Source organism: Sceloporus occidentalis, unplaced genomic scaffold (genome assembly GCF_023333645.1).
Source record: "Sceloporus occidentalis isolate IW3139 unplaced genomic scaffold, rSceOcc1.0.p SCAF_13, whole genome shotgun sequence".
In the NCBI taxonomy this organism is placed as follows: domain Eukaryota; kingdom Metazoa; phylum Chordata; class Lepidosauria; order Squamata; family Phrynosomatidae; genus Sceloporus; species Sceloporus occidentalis.
In genome coordinates this window covers 1,074,511-1,089,369 of record NW_028316993.1, presented here as the reverse complement: position 1 = coordinate 1,089,369, position 14,859 = coordinate 1,074,511, and the positions used below count along the sequence as shown (strand labels likewise).

Below are 14,859 nucleotides of genomic sequence, written 5' to 3'. Positions count from 1 at the left end.
CACATTGGGAGGGCTTGCAGGGTTGGAAGCCGCCCCCTACTCCACCCCAAAGGGCTGGCTTAGCACGCCCCCTCCGGAAGAAAAAAGGGGGGTGAGAGAAATGCCCTCTGCACATGCTCTGGAGCTGGGCTGCAATCGGATGTTGTTGGGTGCCATCTCAAGACCCAAATCTGAGCAGCTTGCCTTCAGAGGGGGTTTGCCATGAGTCCCATCCTGTGAGGCTGAGAGAGTGTGGCTTGCCCTAAGGTCACCCAGTGGGAAGTCGAAGGCTTTCACAACCAGCATCCATAGATTTTTGTGGGTTTTTCGGACTCCATGGCCGTGTTCTGGAAGAGTTTATTCCTGACGTTTCACCAGCACCAGTGGGTTCCCGTGGCCCCAGCTGGGATTTGAACCCAGGTGAAGTAGACTGAAGCCTACAAAAGCTCGTGCTGCCAATGCCTTCCTTTCAGTGAGTCAGATCTCTACATACTGATTCTTCAGACTAACACAGCTATATCTTTGAATTCCTGATCCCCAGAGTCATCGTTCAACACTCAAACCACTATGCTACATTGGCTGTCTTTGCACACTCAGAATTCAAAGATATATAGCCATGTTCGCCTCTGGAAACAGTCTGCAGAGAGATCTTGTAGCCCCTTTGAGACTCACTGAAAGAAATAAGTTGGCAGCATGAGCTTTCCTAAAGCCTGCTCTGAGGAAGTAGATTGAAGTCTCTGAAAGCTCATGCTGCCAATTTCTTTCTTTCAGTGAGTCTCAAAGGGGCTGCAAGACCTCTCATCATAAAGGACAGGAGCCCTGTTCCATATTTCAAGTAGCTACCCTACAGTTACAAGGCCTGACAGAGCATTCTCTGCCCCGGATTCTCCCACCTTTATTGGTGCTCCCCAAATCTTATCCTAGAGGCACCCATCTTCTCTGCTTCCCTGAAGGAAAAGCGGCCTTTTTCTTGGGTGGGATACCTGCAGATCATCCCCAAACAACTACACGGAGACCCCTATCAAACAACCTAGTGGAGGCCAGTGGACAATCTACAGCAAAAGAAAACCCCCAAGGCACACAGTTTTTCCTAGGATCTGTTGGCATGCTTCCCTATATTCTCAGTTGCCCAATGCACCAAAGACTGATGTTTCCAATGAAAGGGATGAAAGACCCCCAGAATCTCACCCATCACCACACATTACCTGAAAAGTCTTCCCTCCCATTGGCACACCTGGCACACTAGTGCCGGCATGTAGGAATTCCACACAATCCTGTCTCCAGGGTCAACTGGGCACCATACAGCACATTAGTGCCACCGGATAGGAATCCTACAGACAGTCTGGTCCCCAGGACTGACTTGACACCATACAGCACTTGGCACACTAGTAGGAATCCTACAGATAGTCTTGTCTCCAGGACCAACTGGGCATTATACAGCACCTGGCACACGAGTGTCACCAGGTAGGAATCCTACAGACAGTCTGGTCTCCAGGACCAACTGGGCACTGTACAACACTTAGCACACTAGTGCCATCAGATAAAATCCTACAGTGAGTCCTGTCTCTAGGACTGACTGGGCACCATACATTACCTGGCCCACTAGTGCCACCAGGTAGGAATTCCATAGTTGTTGGTTGCAACTTAACAAGGAAAGAACAAGAGCTGGATGACCCCTCTTTGCCCCCTGTCTCTCCCCCTCCATCTCCTCATCTCTGCCCCCCACTCCACCCCCACATGTCTCCTTACCATAACTGCCTCCTGAGGGCCAGGAGATCCCAAACACCCTGGTAAAACACTCACACATCCTTCCTCTGTTCTGGTGTGCCCCAAACTCCATCCCCCTGGGAGCAGCCAAAAGCTGTGGGATGCCAGTGTCCTGCAAGGCTGCCAATCCCAGGGTCAGACACCCCCAACACACATACACACACTGAGCCTGAAAAAGAAGCCCGCCGGCAGGATTAGTGCAAACCCACCATCAGCACTTTGGGCAGCCTTTCCATTGTTGTGCTGGAGTGGCGGACAAATGGGGCACATGGGCAGACAAAAGCCCAGGTCGGCATTTGCCTGGACAGGCGGCTTTCCTCAGGGGAGGGCAGGCGGCCAGCTGGGCCTTGGGTGCCGGGCTGCATTCCCCCCAAAAAGGGAGCCAGTAAGGCCTGGCTTTAGGCTGCCTGACCCCAAAGAATCAGGCTAAGCTGTGGGGCAACAAGGGGGCTGTGGGGCTCCTGAATTGGGGAGGCATGTCAGAGAGCCAGCATGGTGTAGTGGTTTGAGCATTCAACTACAATTCTGGAGACCAAGATTCAAGTCCCCACATGGCCATGGAAACCCCCGGGTGAACTTGAGCAAGTCACACTCTCTCAGCCTCATAGAACGGCAAAGGCAAAATCTCCTCGGAATAAGTCTTGCCAAGAAAACCCCATGAGGGGGTCAGCGCAAGCCAGAATTGACTTGAAGGCACACCACAAGCAGAAATGAGGTAGAAAGATATGAGACTTTGGGAAGGGGTGATGACTCTGCAGCGGTTTAAATGTTGGACTCTTGGAGATGAGGATTTGAATCCTTTTTGCTCAGCAGTGGAAATCCACTGGCCGACCATAGGCATGTCACACTCTCTCAGCTTCAGAGAAAGGCAATGTCAGACCCCCTCTAAATAAATCTGACCAAGAAAACTGTTAGATTTGCCTGAGGATTGCCATAAATTGGAAATAATTTGAAGGCGCATAACAATAATGATAACAACAAGTTTCTGCAGGTGCTCTGCCCACTGAACTTGATGAGCCCTTTGGACACACAAGGTTCCTGAATCACAGGAAAACAGGAAATTGTCTTATAAAGTGTTGGACCTCAAGTCTTCCTATTTTGCCAATCTTGTGTTTTCTGTCTAAAAGTGAGCATGAAAGTTCTTCCAGCAAGGTCTTAATCTGCACTGCAGAATTAATGCAGTTTGACGCTGCTTTAACTGCCATGGCTCAATGCTGTGAAATTCTGGGATTTGTAATTTTGTGAGATATGTAGCCTCTGTCAGAGAGCTCTGGTGCCACAACAAACTACAAATCCCAGGATACCATAAGATGGAACCATGACAGTTCGGTTGAAGTATAGTCAAACTGCATTATTTATGCAGTGTGGATTAGACCCAGGCCTCCAGGCAGGAGGCAGATGTCCAAAAGCAAAGGTATGGCTAAGAAAACCCTGTGATGGGGTTGATGTAAGCTGGAGTCACTTGGAATATGCATAACATAACCTTGCTTGGATTGCAGATGTTCAGTGTCTGGGTTGATCTCCAGGTCTGATGTGGGAGGGCAGATGTTTGTAGTTTAGGAAGGAGTATTTAGAATACCCTGCAAGAGAGATCTAGTGCATCCCCAAACTACAAATTGAGAGCCACTTAAAGTGGTATCAAAGTGCTGCAATGGTATAGCATGAAAGACACTAGTCACGGTTTCAGAGTCATATCCTAAGCATTATGGCCAAGTGGTTACTTGAAACTGGATTTTCAGACTCTGGATGCAACACTCCAACCACTATTCCATAATGTCCCCAAGGAAGGGGCCTCAGATGAACATTTTGCCCCAGGACTCTGGCTGTTTCTTTGTTCTTTAAAGGGCCTGAAGTGCAGCCTTTTAAGCCAAGCTCATAAGCAAAGAAGTGACACCACACACCAACTCCCTGGACCAAGGGTGAAAAGGGAGCCAGTTCCAAAGATAGAACTGGGAGCCGTCAAAGCTATATTTGAGCCCTGTTTGGAAGAATGCTCCAAAAACACTCCCAGCTCCCTTCCCTGTGGCAGCAGGTCAAAGACCAGGAGGATCCAAGAGAAACACCGGATATCCTCATCAAAATGGGGGCTTCCTTGGAAGGACAACAAACAGCAAGATCATGCTTTTGGCGTGTAGCTACTATGGGGTCAGGGGTTGAAGGCATTTCTCTTCCCCATAAGAATACTGTGCTCCTATAATTCCCCCGCCCTAACATTACAAGGACTTGCAGCTTCACTTGATCTTTTGCAAATACAGTTTACATTGAAGTTTAGCAAACTCAGCAAAGAGACTGGAAGGCACATAACAAAACAACAAAACAACAACAAGCAACATCACTGCTTGCTACCCTTTAAATGTTCTTCTAATGTATGATGGATGGAAGGGATGCTAACTCAAGTTCAGTTAGAGGTAGAGCAGAATGGAAGAGGGCAACCAATTGTTGGTATAAATTAAATTGTTAACCACCCTTAAATCGATCTTGACTCTTGGCAACGCAGTGGATGAGACATCTCCAAGATTCCTGGTCCTGCATTGCTCTGCTCAGGTCTTGCAAATTCAGGCTCAGGACCTCCCTGACTGAGTCTATCCATCTGGTGTAAGGTCTTCCTCTCTTTCTTCTACTCTCTACCTTGCCTAGCATTCTTGTCTTTTTAAATGCCTTCTCATGATGTGGCCAAAGTACAACAGCCTCAATTGAATCATCTTGGCTTCTAGGGGTATTTCAGGCTTGATCTGTTCAAGGACCCCATTTGTCTGTCTTTTTTGCTGTCCACGGAAACCTTAGCACTCTTCTCCAGCACCACATCTCAAATGAATTGATTTTCCTCTTGTCCGCTTTCCCCACTGTCCACCTCTCGCAAACGGTGCATGGTAGTATGGAAAGCAATGGCTTGCATGATTATAACTTCAGTGCTCAGTGTATATCTTTACTCTTAAGGATCTACCCTGCCTCTTTCATGGCAGCCCTTCCCATTGCTAGTCTTCTACTTATCTCTTGACTGCCGTCTCCGTTCTGAACTATGTTTGATCCTAGGTATGAGAAATCTTCATAAATATTTCAATTCCCTCATCCTCTGGTTGAATTTTTGTAGGTCCTCCCTGGCCATTATCTTTGCTTTCTCTATGTTCAGCAGCAAGCCTGCCTGATAGTGCCCTCTGCTGTCTGTCTGAAACCCAGCCACAGAAGCACTGAATCCAGTGCCCCCATCTGTTTGCTAACTAGGATTTCCACTACCTATCATCCATTCATCTCTCACAACAAGGCATGGAAAGACTCCACCCTGGAATGCAGTCTTTGTGCTAAGACTCTGAGAAGATGCACTGTCAGAGGCTTTTGCAGAGAGTATGGTTACCTCCTCCTTCCCTTGTTCACTTCTTCCTTTCTTGGAGGAGAGCAGGACACCAAAGAGAGTATCTGATGGAATCTGAGAAACTAGGCAGATGCTCTTCTCCTTGACTTAGCCTTGAAGTCCACTATTAACTCCCTTAATTTTCTCTTTTAAGCAAATAAAAAGTCTTACTCAGTCCGAGAGAATGGGAAAGTTCCTTTGCTTGGACTACAGTTCTCAGAATGCTCATGCTGGCTGGTGGATTCTGGGAGTTGTAATCTCACCACTGCCACTTCAGCAAGCGGTTTTTGCAAAAGGCCATGGTGTCTGATATAGGGTCTTCATACAATTTATCAGCTCTCTATCTGATTGCATATTACATGTATTGTTTTAAAGTTGCTATTAGCCACCTTGAGTCCCTGTGTCAAGAGAAAGGCGAGATATAAAGAAGTAAAAGAAAAAGAATAAAATAGTATTACACCAACGAGAATGGCCTCTTAGGTTAGGAAGAGAATGGCACACAGGGCATGGGTCGCAAGAGGTCTTCTAACTCATTCTTTTGGGCCTCCAGTAGCAACTCTATGAAAAGCAGTTTTAGCTTATTTTCTTTGATATGTGGGTTCAGAATGCTTGGAAGGTATCTGCCATCCTTTTAGACCTCTGAAAATGGGTTTATACTGATTTGGGGTGATTCTAGCCCCATCAAACTTGAGGGGGAGTTTCAGGGAGTCTGGAGGGCACAACATAGCCCTGCAGGGAGCACGGTCCATATTTTAGCCCAGTGGTTCCCAAACGTTGGCCCTCCAGATGTGTTGGACTTCAGCTCCCAGAATTGCTGACTGCTGGCCAAGCCGGCTAGGGCTTCTGGGAGCTGAAATCCAAAACACCCGGAGGACCAAAGTTTGGGAATCACTGGACTCAAAAGTGTGCACAATCTTTGGGCCTAGTCTGATTGTGGGTTTTATTTAATATTTTTAAAATTGGTGCTTTGTAACTTTTAAGAATCCTTTCCCATATGGACCCACCCAAGGCCCCCTTGAGAGAGCCAATGTGGCGTAGTGGTTTGAGCATTGGACTACAACTCTGAAGACTAGGATTCGGTTCCAATTTGGGTATGAAACCCACTGTGTAACTTTGGGCATGTCGCATGCTCTCAGCCTCAGGGGAAGGCAATGGCAAACCTCCTCCCAACAAATCATGCCAAGAAAGCCCCAGTATAGGGTCGCTTTAGGGTTGCCATAAGTCAGAAATGAAGGCACACAACATGCATCTGCCAAGGAGTGCTGGAAAAGGGTAGGAGAAGACACAACCAGCATGCCTTTGTGCTCCAGCCGGTAATTAAGATGTACCACACCAGGCTTCTTCTCCCTAGGAATGTAGGGCAATGGGGCATGATCCACCAGGTGCATGCCACACAGCATGAGTCATTCCACTGGAGCTGCACTCACTTCCTCCTTCCAAGCCCAAACTCCAAAACACCTGCCCCAAAGAAGGTTGCGTGCCTTGCAAAGGGTGTGTGCATCTCCTTGTTGTTTTCTCCTGAAACTTCCGTTTCTATGGGGTGGGTTCTCCCACACCAAAGATGTTGCAGGACAGGGAATGTGAAGCAGGGATGCAGCTATGGGAGAGGGCACTGTCCTCTGGAATTAAGATTTCTGCCCCCACTAAATGAAAATTTCCTTCCGCCGTCAACTTTCTAGCATTGCAGAGAATGAGACACTCAAGATAGTTTATACCTAGAACTCTAGAAGTTATCAGATCCTTTTCTTTCACAGACTTGTGAAATCTGGATCAGGCTGGACCTAACACTTACAGGGGCCCAGATGTTTTCTCTATTTGCTTTTACAGATGTAGACAGGGAAAATTTCCATAACCAGGGAGCTCTTGATATCTGCTGAGGTTTGGTTCCAGGACACCACCACCTCCTCCATGGATACCCCCATGGATACAGTGGCATAGTAAAACGCATCTCATTTGAGGCACAGGGGACCACGGCTGCTGCCACACTGCAGAATTAATGCTGTTTGACACCGCTTTAACTATCATGGCTTCATACTATGGAATCCTAGGATTTGTAGTTGTGGCACCAGACCTGACAGGCAAGGCTAAAACTACAAATCCCAGAATCCCACAGCATTGAACTATAGCAGTTAAGGCAGTGTCAAATTGTATTAATTCTGCAGTGTAGACGTAGATGCAGGATTTCAGCCAGGAGGCAGAGACAGCCACCAGTAAATGGGAAATGGCACAGCAGGGTAGTAAAGGGGAAGGAGGCATCTCCCAGTGAGAATTGGGCTTTGGTTGCTTCTTGTAAGGAGTTACTCTGTTAAATGCAACATTACACAAGAGAAGAAATTCCAATTAAACATTAGGAAGAATTTATTTCCTGGACTACCTCCAAGGGCGGTGGACTTTGGAGGCTTCCAAGCAGAAAATCGATGAGCATCTCTCCGGAGTCTTTTAGCTGTGCATTCCTATATGATAGTGGGTAGGAATAGATGTCCCTTGTGATCCCTTCCAGCTCAGACCAGGATAATCTGAGATTCTGTCATCTAAAATTTGACTATTTCACCATACGTATTCAAGAGCTGAAGCTGGGAAGAAGGGATGCCTCCAAAATGTTTAAGAGGGGATGGTCTCTGAGAGATTTGGGGAGCAGGATGAATGCCAGGGACTGTCTCAGCCAAAGGCTCTCATGGCTTTTGATCCCTCTAATAAACAGATTCAAAATGTACACACTGGATCATTTCAAAAGCAATCTGACACTTCATGGCTTTTCAAAAAATTTTAAATATCAAGACAATAAATTATGAGATCATTCACACAACCGTTCACTGCCTGAAGGCAGCCTTCTTCATGCCAGCAGCCACCAGTTCAGATACATTGGCACACATGCATACAAAAATGCCTGGCTTGGTTTTCCCTGTCCATTCAGTTCAGAAGGATTACATGGGATTGGTCTGGGAGGATTAGAGGAGGAAACCGGTTTGCTACATTCCAGGAAAGACCGTGAGTGGAAGGATCTGGGTGGGATGCTCCCCTAAGACAGGCACTTCCAGCATTGCTTTGGAAATGCTCCTTCTTTTCTGCACTGGCTCAAATCTGGTCCATGGGAGAAGAAAGGCCTCCACGGGCCAGAAAGCCATGGTTGGTCCCACTGTAGACTGTATACATTTTTCTCTTGAAAGGCATTGCCGAATATTGTCATATGAAATCACCCATTCTTATACAGTATTACCCAGCTTTGGAGAAGTTCCCACAGATGCTTACTGAAGTGGCAGGGCTTCCCATCAGTTTCAAACCAGGCACATTTCAACTTTTTTGGGGGGGGTGTTTTGGATAATTTCACACAATAGCCTCAAGAGAAGATGCATTAAAAACCTACTCGCTACCCATGGTGGCAGCTTCACTTGGGACTTTCACCGTTGCACTGCTTTATCCCCATCTGTCCACCATTCCACCCACTTTCATCCAATAACAGAAGTCCATGCATTTGTCCCATCCCATAAAGAAACCCTCTCACCCTCCCTCCCCCTCCATCACAGCTCCTGAGCCTCCACCAGCATGTCCATGAGATAATCGAGGTCGGCTAAGTCCAGTTTCTCCTGCCCCGTGGTGGAGAAGGCCTCTTTGAGGTTTGGAAGGCTGGTGGGTGGCCAGAGGTCAGAGTCATACATGGAGGTGTCAATGTCTTCAAAGAGGCCCTCCAAGCCATCCTCCAGGAGGTAGCCACCGGGGCCCAGCATCTCCAGAGAGCTGGGGGACCCAGGGGGAGAAGTCCGTTCAGGCTCAGGGCTGAGCAAGCTGCCAGGCTGCGCAAGGGAGGACTGGAGTGAGTCTCCCAAGCCCTCCATTCCACTCAAGTCCTCCAAAAAGGTGTTGAAGACAGAGACGTCCATGTTGGAGAGCAGGAGTTCGTCCACATGGGGGGCGAGAGACGTTGGGGGCTTCCTGCAAGGCTCCATGGGGATGGAAACAGGGGCACTCCCAGCAAAGTCATCCGCAGGAAGGTCTCCTCCACTAAGGGCTGGTTGGAGAACGGGGGCAGCGGATGGCTGCATCTCACCTTGGAGGCGCCGGAGAGTATTTGCCACCAGCACCAGGTGACGGAGGTTGGGCTCCACATGCTGAAGACTCTGGTGCAGCTTGGAGACGGAGAGGCTGAAGAGGGAGCTGGAGGGGATGGTGGCCATGAAGGGGTCCAGTGCCTCGTCTTCGCTCCGCTTCCGCTTCGTGCCCTTGGACAACATCTTTCTAGAGAAGGAAGAGACAACAGAGTCAGGTTGTCTGCACACTGTGCAAAAGCTCACATGGAAAGGCAGCTGAAGTGGCCATCCTCTGGAACAGGGCCAAGTCAAGATGTTATGTTGCCTGAGACACAACAGAAAACAACTCCCTTTCTTTCTGATAAGGGCACTTCCCCCAATAAAAAAAATCTGTGCATCCAAATGAAATTTCCCTTCAGTCCAAAATCGTCTAGCATTGCAGGGAAATAGTGAAAATCATTCACACCTAGAAAAATTCCTCTATTTGCTGTGGTCACATCCCTTTGGTAACTTTGCCTGCCTCTTTTCTTTGGATGTCTGAACTCTGTTTCTAAATGCTTTGCTGAAGCTCTAAGCAACTTGTTGCTGTATACCTTCAATTCATTTCTGACTTATGGTGACCCTATCATGGTTTTGCTTTTTGGGGTTTTTTTGGGCAAGATTTGTTCAGAGGGGGTTTGCCACTGCCTTCCTCTGAGGCTGATAGAATGTGGCTTCCTATGGTTTCCATGGCTGAGCAGAGACTGAATCCTAGTCTCCTAGAGCTCTAGGCCAAAACTCAAACCACTATGCCATGCTGACTCTCAATCTAAGCAACTACAGTGTTAGATATTTGGTGGCAGAAATAAAATCATCATGGGGATACAGAATTTTTATAGGGTTTCTGTGATGTCCTCATTTTGTTCCCTCTCTAGCTATACCACTGCAAGATTCAGCGCTGGCCTATTTATTTCAGAAGCAGTAAATCTAAAGGCCTCTCCCTGAGCAGAACAGCTAAATAAACCAGTTGCTTTCCTTTCACTTGATAGTCAGGTACTCTCAGCAAATGCTTCATTTTAACTAAAGGCAGGGCCAGCCTTGTTTAGAAGGATAATAATATAATGAAGGATGTGCATGTCGACATCTATGTCCCATGGTCAACCTGCCCATCTGGAATGGATGCAATGGACACCAATGCTGACAGCTTTAAAAAGGGTTTTCTGGATGAGAAGGCCTCCGATAGCTACTAGTCCTCATAGCTTTAGATCTGTGCCAGAGGTAGGATGCTCTCCAGAGCTGGAAAACATGAGTGGGTGGCTGGCATTGATGCCTTTCTTGCAGGCTCCCTGTGGACATTGATTTGTGATGTTTATATCCTGCGCAACGTCTCATAAGCTCAAGGTATCATCCATGGTTCTCCTCCTTCTCCCTCCCTCACTGTTTCTTCACAACAGCCCTGTGAGGTAGATAAAATTGAGCAGAAGCGACTGACCTAAGATTTTTCTAATCTAATGGGTTTCAATAGAAGTCTGATTGGCAACTGCAGGAACCAAAACGCTAAGTCCTGTTGTTCCTGACATTTCCCCAGCATCTGGCTATGGCTTGTTCTGACATCTAGGGGTGTTAAACGCCAAAGACTGATCAATCAGATCAGATGTCAATGGCGAAACATCAGGAAAAAATACTCTTCTAAAACATGGCCACATAGCCCCAAAAAACCCTATTCTTTCTTTCAGTTAGTCTTAAAGGTGCTACAAGACCTCTCTCCATACTGATTCCAAAAAGCAAGTTTTCCATGCCTTGGCAGCTCTTCTGCATAAGGTTAATGGCTCTTCTGTCCAACCAGCCTTAGTGGACTTAGGAGTTAAGGGAAGATAAGAGAGAGAGTCACTTCCCGACACCAAAACTCTTATTTCTCCCAGGACAACTATGCTGCGACTGTTACCCCCACCTCAATCCCTGCAGCTCCGGTGGAACCGGTTTGGGAAGCAGCAGGAAAGCAGTTACCCAGTGTGATCTTCTCCTGCATTGCCAAAATAGCTGGAGGGGAAAGGAGACAGCTGAGTCGAACCTCCTGGCAGATGAGTGGCACCATCACCTGGCATCCAGTGGCACTGCCTGGGCACACGTTCTCCACTTTCTTGGGGTGAGGGACAAGACAGTACTGAGATCCCAGAAGCTGTATATGCTCACTAGCTAGAGTCAGCGGCCCCCTTCTCTAAGATACTCAGGAAGTATCTGCACTACATAATATAGTAGGCCTTTCATATCCACTGATTTTTTATCCACGGATTGAAGCATCCATGGTTTGAAAATACTGAAAATATATATATATATATATATATATATATATATATATATATGGGAAGCCATTTTACAATGCCACTGTATTTAATGGGATTTGAGCATCCACAGATGTTGGTATCCTCTACAGAGTCTGAGAACCAAACCCCAGCGGATACCAAGGGTCCACTATAATAGTTGTAGGGTGCCTTTGTTTCCGACTTATGGCGACCCTAAGGAGAACCGATCATGGTTTTCTCAGCCAGATTTGTCCAGAAGGGTTTGCCATCACCTCAGAGGCTGAGAGAGTGTGACTCGTCCAAGGTCATCCAATAGGGTTCTGTGGCTGAACTGGAAACTGAACCCGGGTCTCCAGAGTCACAGTCCAAGGCTCAATCCACCGCGTGACACTGGCTCTCCAATAGTATTAATGAAGGTATTTCTGCCCCCAAACAATATTGTGCTCCTATGAAATTTCCTTTTTCTAACACTATAAGGACTTGCAACTTGTTCTTTTAGAAATACAGATTTGGCATCCGAAGAAAAGAGATCAGCAAAGTGACCGAGGGAAGGAAAACACAGCAAGGAGAATGGCTTTAGGTGTGTATGTGAATGAGTTGCAATGCTTTACTCTCTGCAGTGCTAGAAATTTGGGGACTGAAGGATAATTTCTTTGAAAGAGGGGCAAGAATCTTTTTGGAGAGGGCAATGCTCTCATTTTGGTCCCTCTGCAGCTACACTGTGTGTTGCATGCTTCAAGTCATTTTGGACTTACGGAGACCCTAAGGCCATATCATGGGGTTTTCCTGGCAAGGTTTGTTCAGAGGAGGTTTGCCATGGCCTTCCCCTGAGGCTGAGAGAGTGTGACCTGTCCAATGTCAGCCAGTGGGATTCATGGCTGAGCTAGGAAATGGACCCTGGCTAAGCAACTGGCCCCAAACAGAATCCTCATCTCCCTGATAAGTGCATCCACGCTGTAGCAACAATGCAGTCTGACCCCACTTTAACTGCCATGGCTCCATCCTACAGATTCCAGGGGTTTGTGGTTGTGTAGTTTGGTGAGCAGAGAGACAGCATGGCCCAGTGGTCTGAGCACTGGAATAGGACTCTGGAGACCAGGGTTCAAATCCCGGCTGGGCCATGGCAACCCACTGGGTGACCTTGGGCAAGTCACACTCTCTCAGCCTCATGGCAAACCCTATTGTAGTGTCGCCTTAAGCCAGAAACGACCTGATGAAGCAACAAGGCATCAGCCCTCTTTGGGATTTGTAGTTTTACAAGAGCTCCTACATTTTTATGGTGTCTTGTAGTCCTCCTCTTTTTACAATTTAGGTCACTCTGGTACGGGGTTAGAGAGAAGAGATGCCCACCCAAGACCCCGGGGATCAAGGATCGAAAAGGATCTAGAGAGATCTAAAGGGATCAAGAGGGATCTTTCCTCCTGGAGCGCAAGAACTGGATTGCAGAGGAGAGATGGCCACCAATGCCCACCCAAGGCTCTGGGGGGGGTCAAGGATCGAAAGGGATCAAGAGGGATCGAAAGGGATCTAGATGGTTCTTTCCTCCTAGCTTACAACTGGAGTGGAGAGGAGAGAGGCCCACGGATGCACACCCAACACCCCGGGGATCAAGGATTTAAAGGGATTGAGAGGGATCAAAAGGGATCGTGGGGATCTAAAGGGACCGAGAGGTATCTTTCTTCCTGGAATACAAGAACCGGAGTGGAGAGGAGAGATGCCCACCCAACGTCCAGGGAATTAAGGATCTAAATGGATCTAGAGGGATCTCTCCTCCTGGCGTGGGAGAACTGGAGTGGAGTGATGCCCACCGATTCCTACCCAACGCCCCAGGAGTCAAGGATCGTAAGTGATCGAGAGGGATCTAAAGGGATCCTGTCGTGCGAGAAGAGCCCGACTGGCTCCCTTTCCGGCCTGGCCACCCGCCCCCTCCTTGGCAGCCAGGCACGGAAACGGAGGGTGACTCACGCGGCCGAGCTTCCCTTCCCAGCCCCGCCTGAGTCACTCCGGAGCGGCCAGCGGGAGAGCAGCAGCCCCGGGTCCCTCTCTCTGTCCCTGGATCCCCGGAATCCCCCATCAGCGCCGGCTTCCCAAGACCCCCATTCGACCAGAGGGTCCCCCACCACTTCGAACCCCCTCATTTGCATACCTAGCTCTCAGAGGCCAATCAGCGCGGTCGGTGGGTCGAGGCGCAGCCAATCCAGCGCTAGCATCCCCTCCCGCTCTCGCTCTCTCTCTCTCTCTCCCTCCGCTCGCTCCGGAATGAAGCTTGGCTGCTTCTGCGGGGAGGACTTGGGTCACGTTCTCTTCGCGTGGGCGGAGGCAGGCGCGCCCTGGCCAATGGGGAGGCTCGCACGGAGGGCCTCATTTGCATATTTATCGTGGGCGGCGGGGACGACTCAGCTTCCTCTCGGCAGGGAACAAAACAGGGCGACGGAGGCCACGCCCCTCGGCGCTGATTGGCTAAGACGCAGCGGAGCCTCTCCGCTGCCAGACCGGTTCGAAGGCGGCGTGGGCGGACCCCAGTTAGCAGCGAGTGAAATGACTCTCGTCTCGCTGGAGAGTTACTGCTCTCTTTCAGGGAGCATCTCCACACTGTAAAGCTAATGCAGTTTCACACCATTTTTAATTATTAATCATTCAATTATTAATGAATTAAACTTTATGTAAGTCCCATTAATTATTATTAACCATATAATTATTATTAATTAATTAAAGCTTATACAGACCCCATTAATTGAAAAGGCCTACTCTTAATTCTGCCAAGGTAGGATCAATGTTGAACTTGGAAATTAAAACACGGGAGTGCCGCTCTATTCGGCCGTCTCGATGCCTAACTCGAACTCAGGACAAGAGGCTTCCCTTAGAAACGAATAGGGAGGTTCAGGGTCCGTTGCGGCTGCGTATGATCACCCTATTTATTCACACTATGCAGAAAATAATCATAGGAAAAGCAGGTTCAGACACAGAGGAAGGAACACTGACCGCCTAAGATACCCTATATATTTGCCTATAGGTCGACCTCATGTATAAGTCGAGGGCAGGTTTGAGGGCCAAGATTATGGGTTCTGCTCTATGACCCACGGATAAGTCGAGGGTAAAACCTAGGGCCGTATATCAAAGGATCTAAAGGACGAAGCAAAGGAAGACAATGCCAAAGAACTTGCAAAATCCCAGGAGGCATAACTGTTTGCCATCATATGAAAAGCTGGATCGATGAGAGAATAGATACAAGGAAGCCAGTGCTTCTGGGACACATTACTGTCTTGCTTTTCAACAGGGCATGGTTCATATCTATCTTATACACTGGCTTGTTATACAAGGGTTCAAGCATCCACGGTTCAGAAACGTTCCCAAAAAGGTATGAATTTCAAATACCAAACCTTGATTTCCCAATTTTTATAAGGGACCCCATTTTGCATTTTGTCATTATATTTAATGGGACTTGAGCATCTACGGA

At 48.0% G+C, this 14,859-nt stretch overlaps 1 protein-coding gene across 3 annotated transcripts; it reads right to left on the bottom strand.

Moving 5' to 3' along the window:
* Positions 1–7,844: 7,844 nt before the first annotated feature.
* SERTAD1 (SERTA domain containing 1) lies at positions 7,845–13,655 on the bottom strand. Of its 3 annotated transcripts, none has more exons than XM_089479033.1 (2): positions 13,549–13,655; positions 7,845–9,328 (listed from the first exon to the last, which is right to left on the bottom strand). In XM_089479033.1, the coding sequence occupies exon 2, from the start codon at positions 9,322–9,324 to the stop codon at positions 8,614–8,616; it is 711 nt and encodes a 236-aa protein (XP_089335159.1). In that variant the 5' UTR covers positions 9,325–9,328; positions 13,549–13,655; the 3' UTR covers positions 7,845–8,613. The 3 variants fall into 3 exon arrangements, with proteins under 3 accessions (XP_089335159.1, XP_089335161.1, XP_089335160.1); XM_089479035.1 differs by lacking the exon at positions 13,549–13,655 and adding an exon at positions 13,368–13,511; XM_089479034.1 differs by lacking the exon at positions 13,549–13,655 and adding an exon at positions 13,211–13,351.
* Between the last annotated feature and the right edge of the window lie 1,204 nt (positions 13,656–14,859).

Excerpts from the sequence above, each read along its gene's own strand:
- SERTAD1 (XM_089479033.1), bottom strand. The coding sequence starts at position 9,324 with ATGTTGTCCAAGGGCACGAAGCGGAAGCGGAGCGAAGACGAGGCACTG.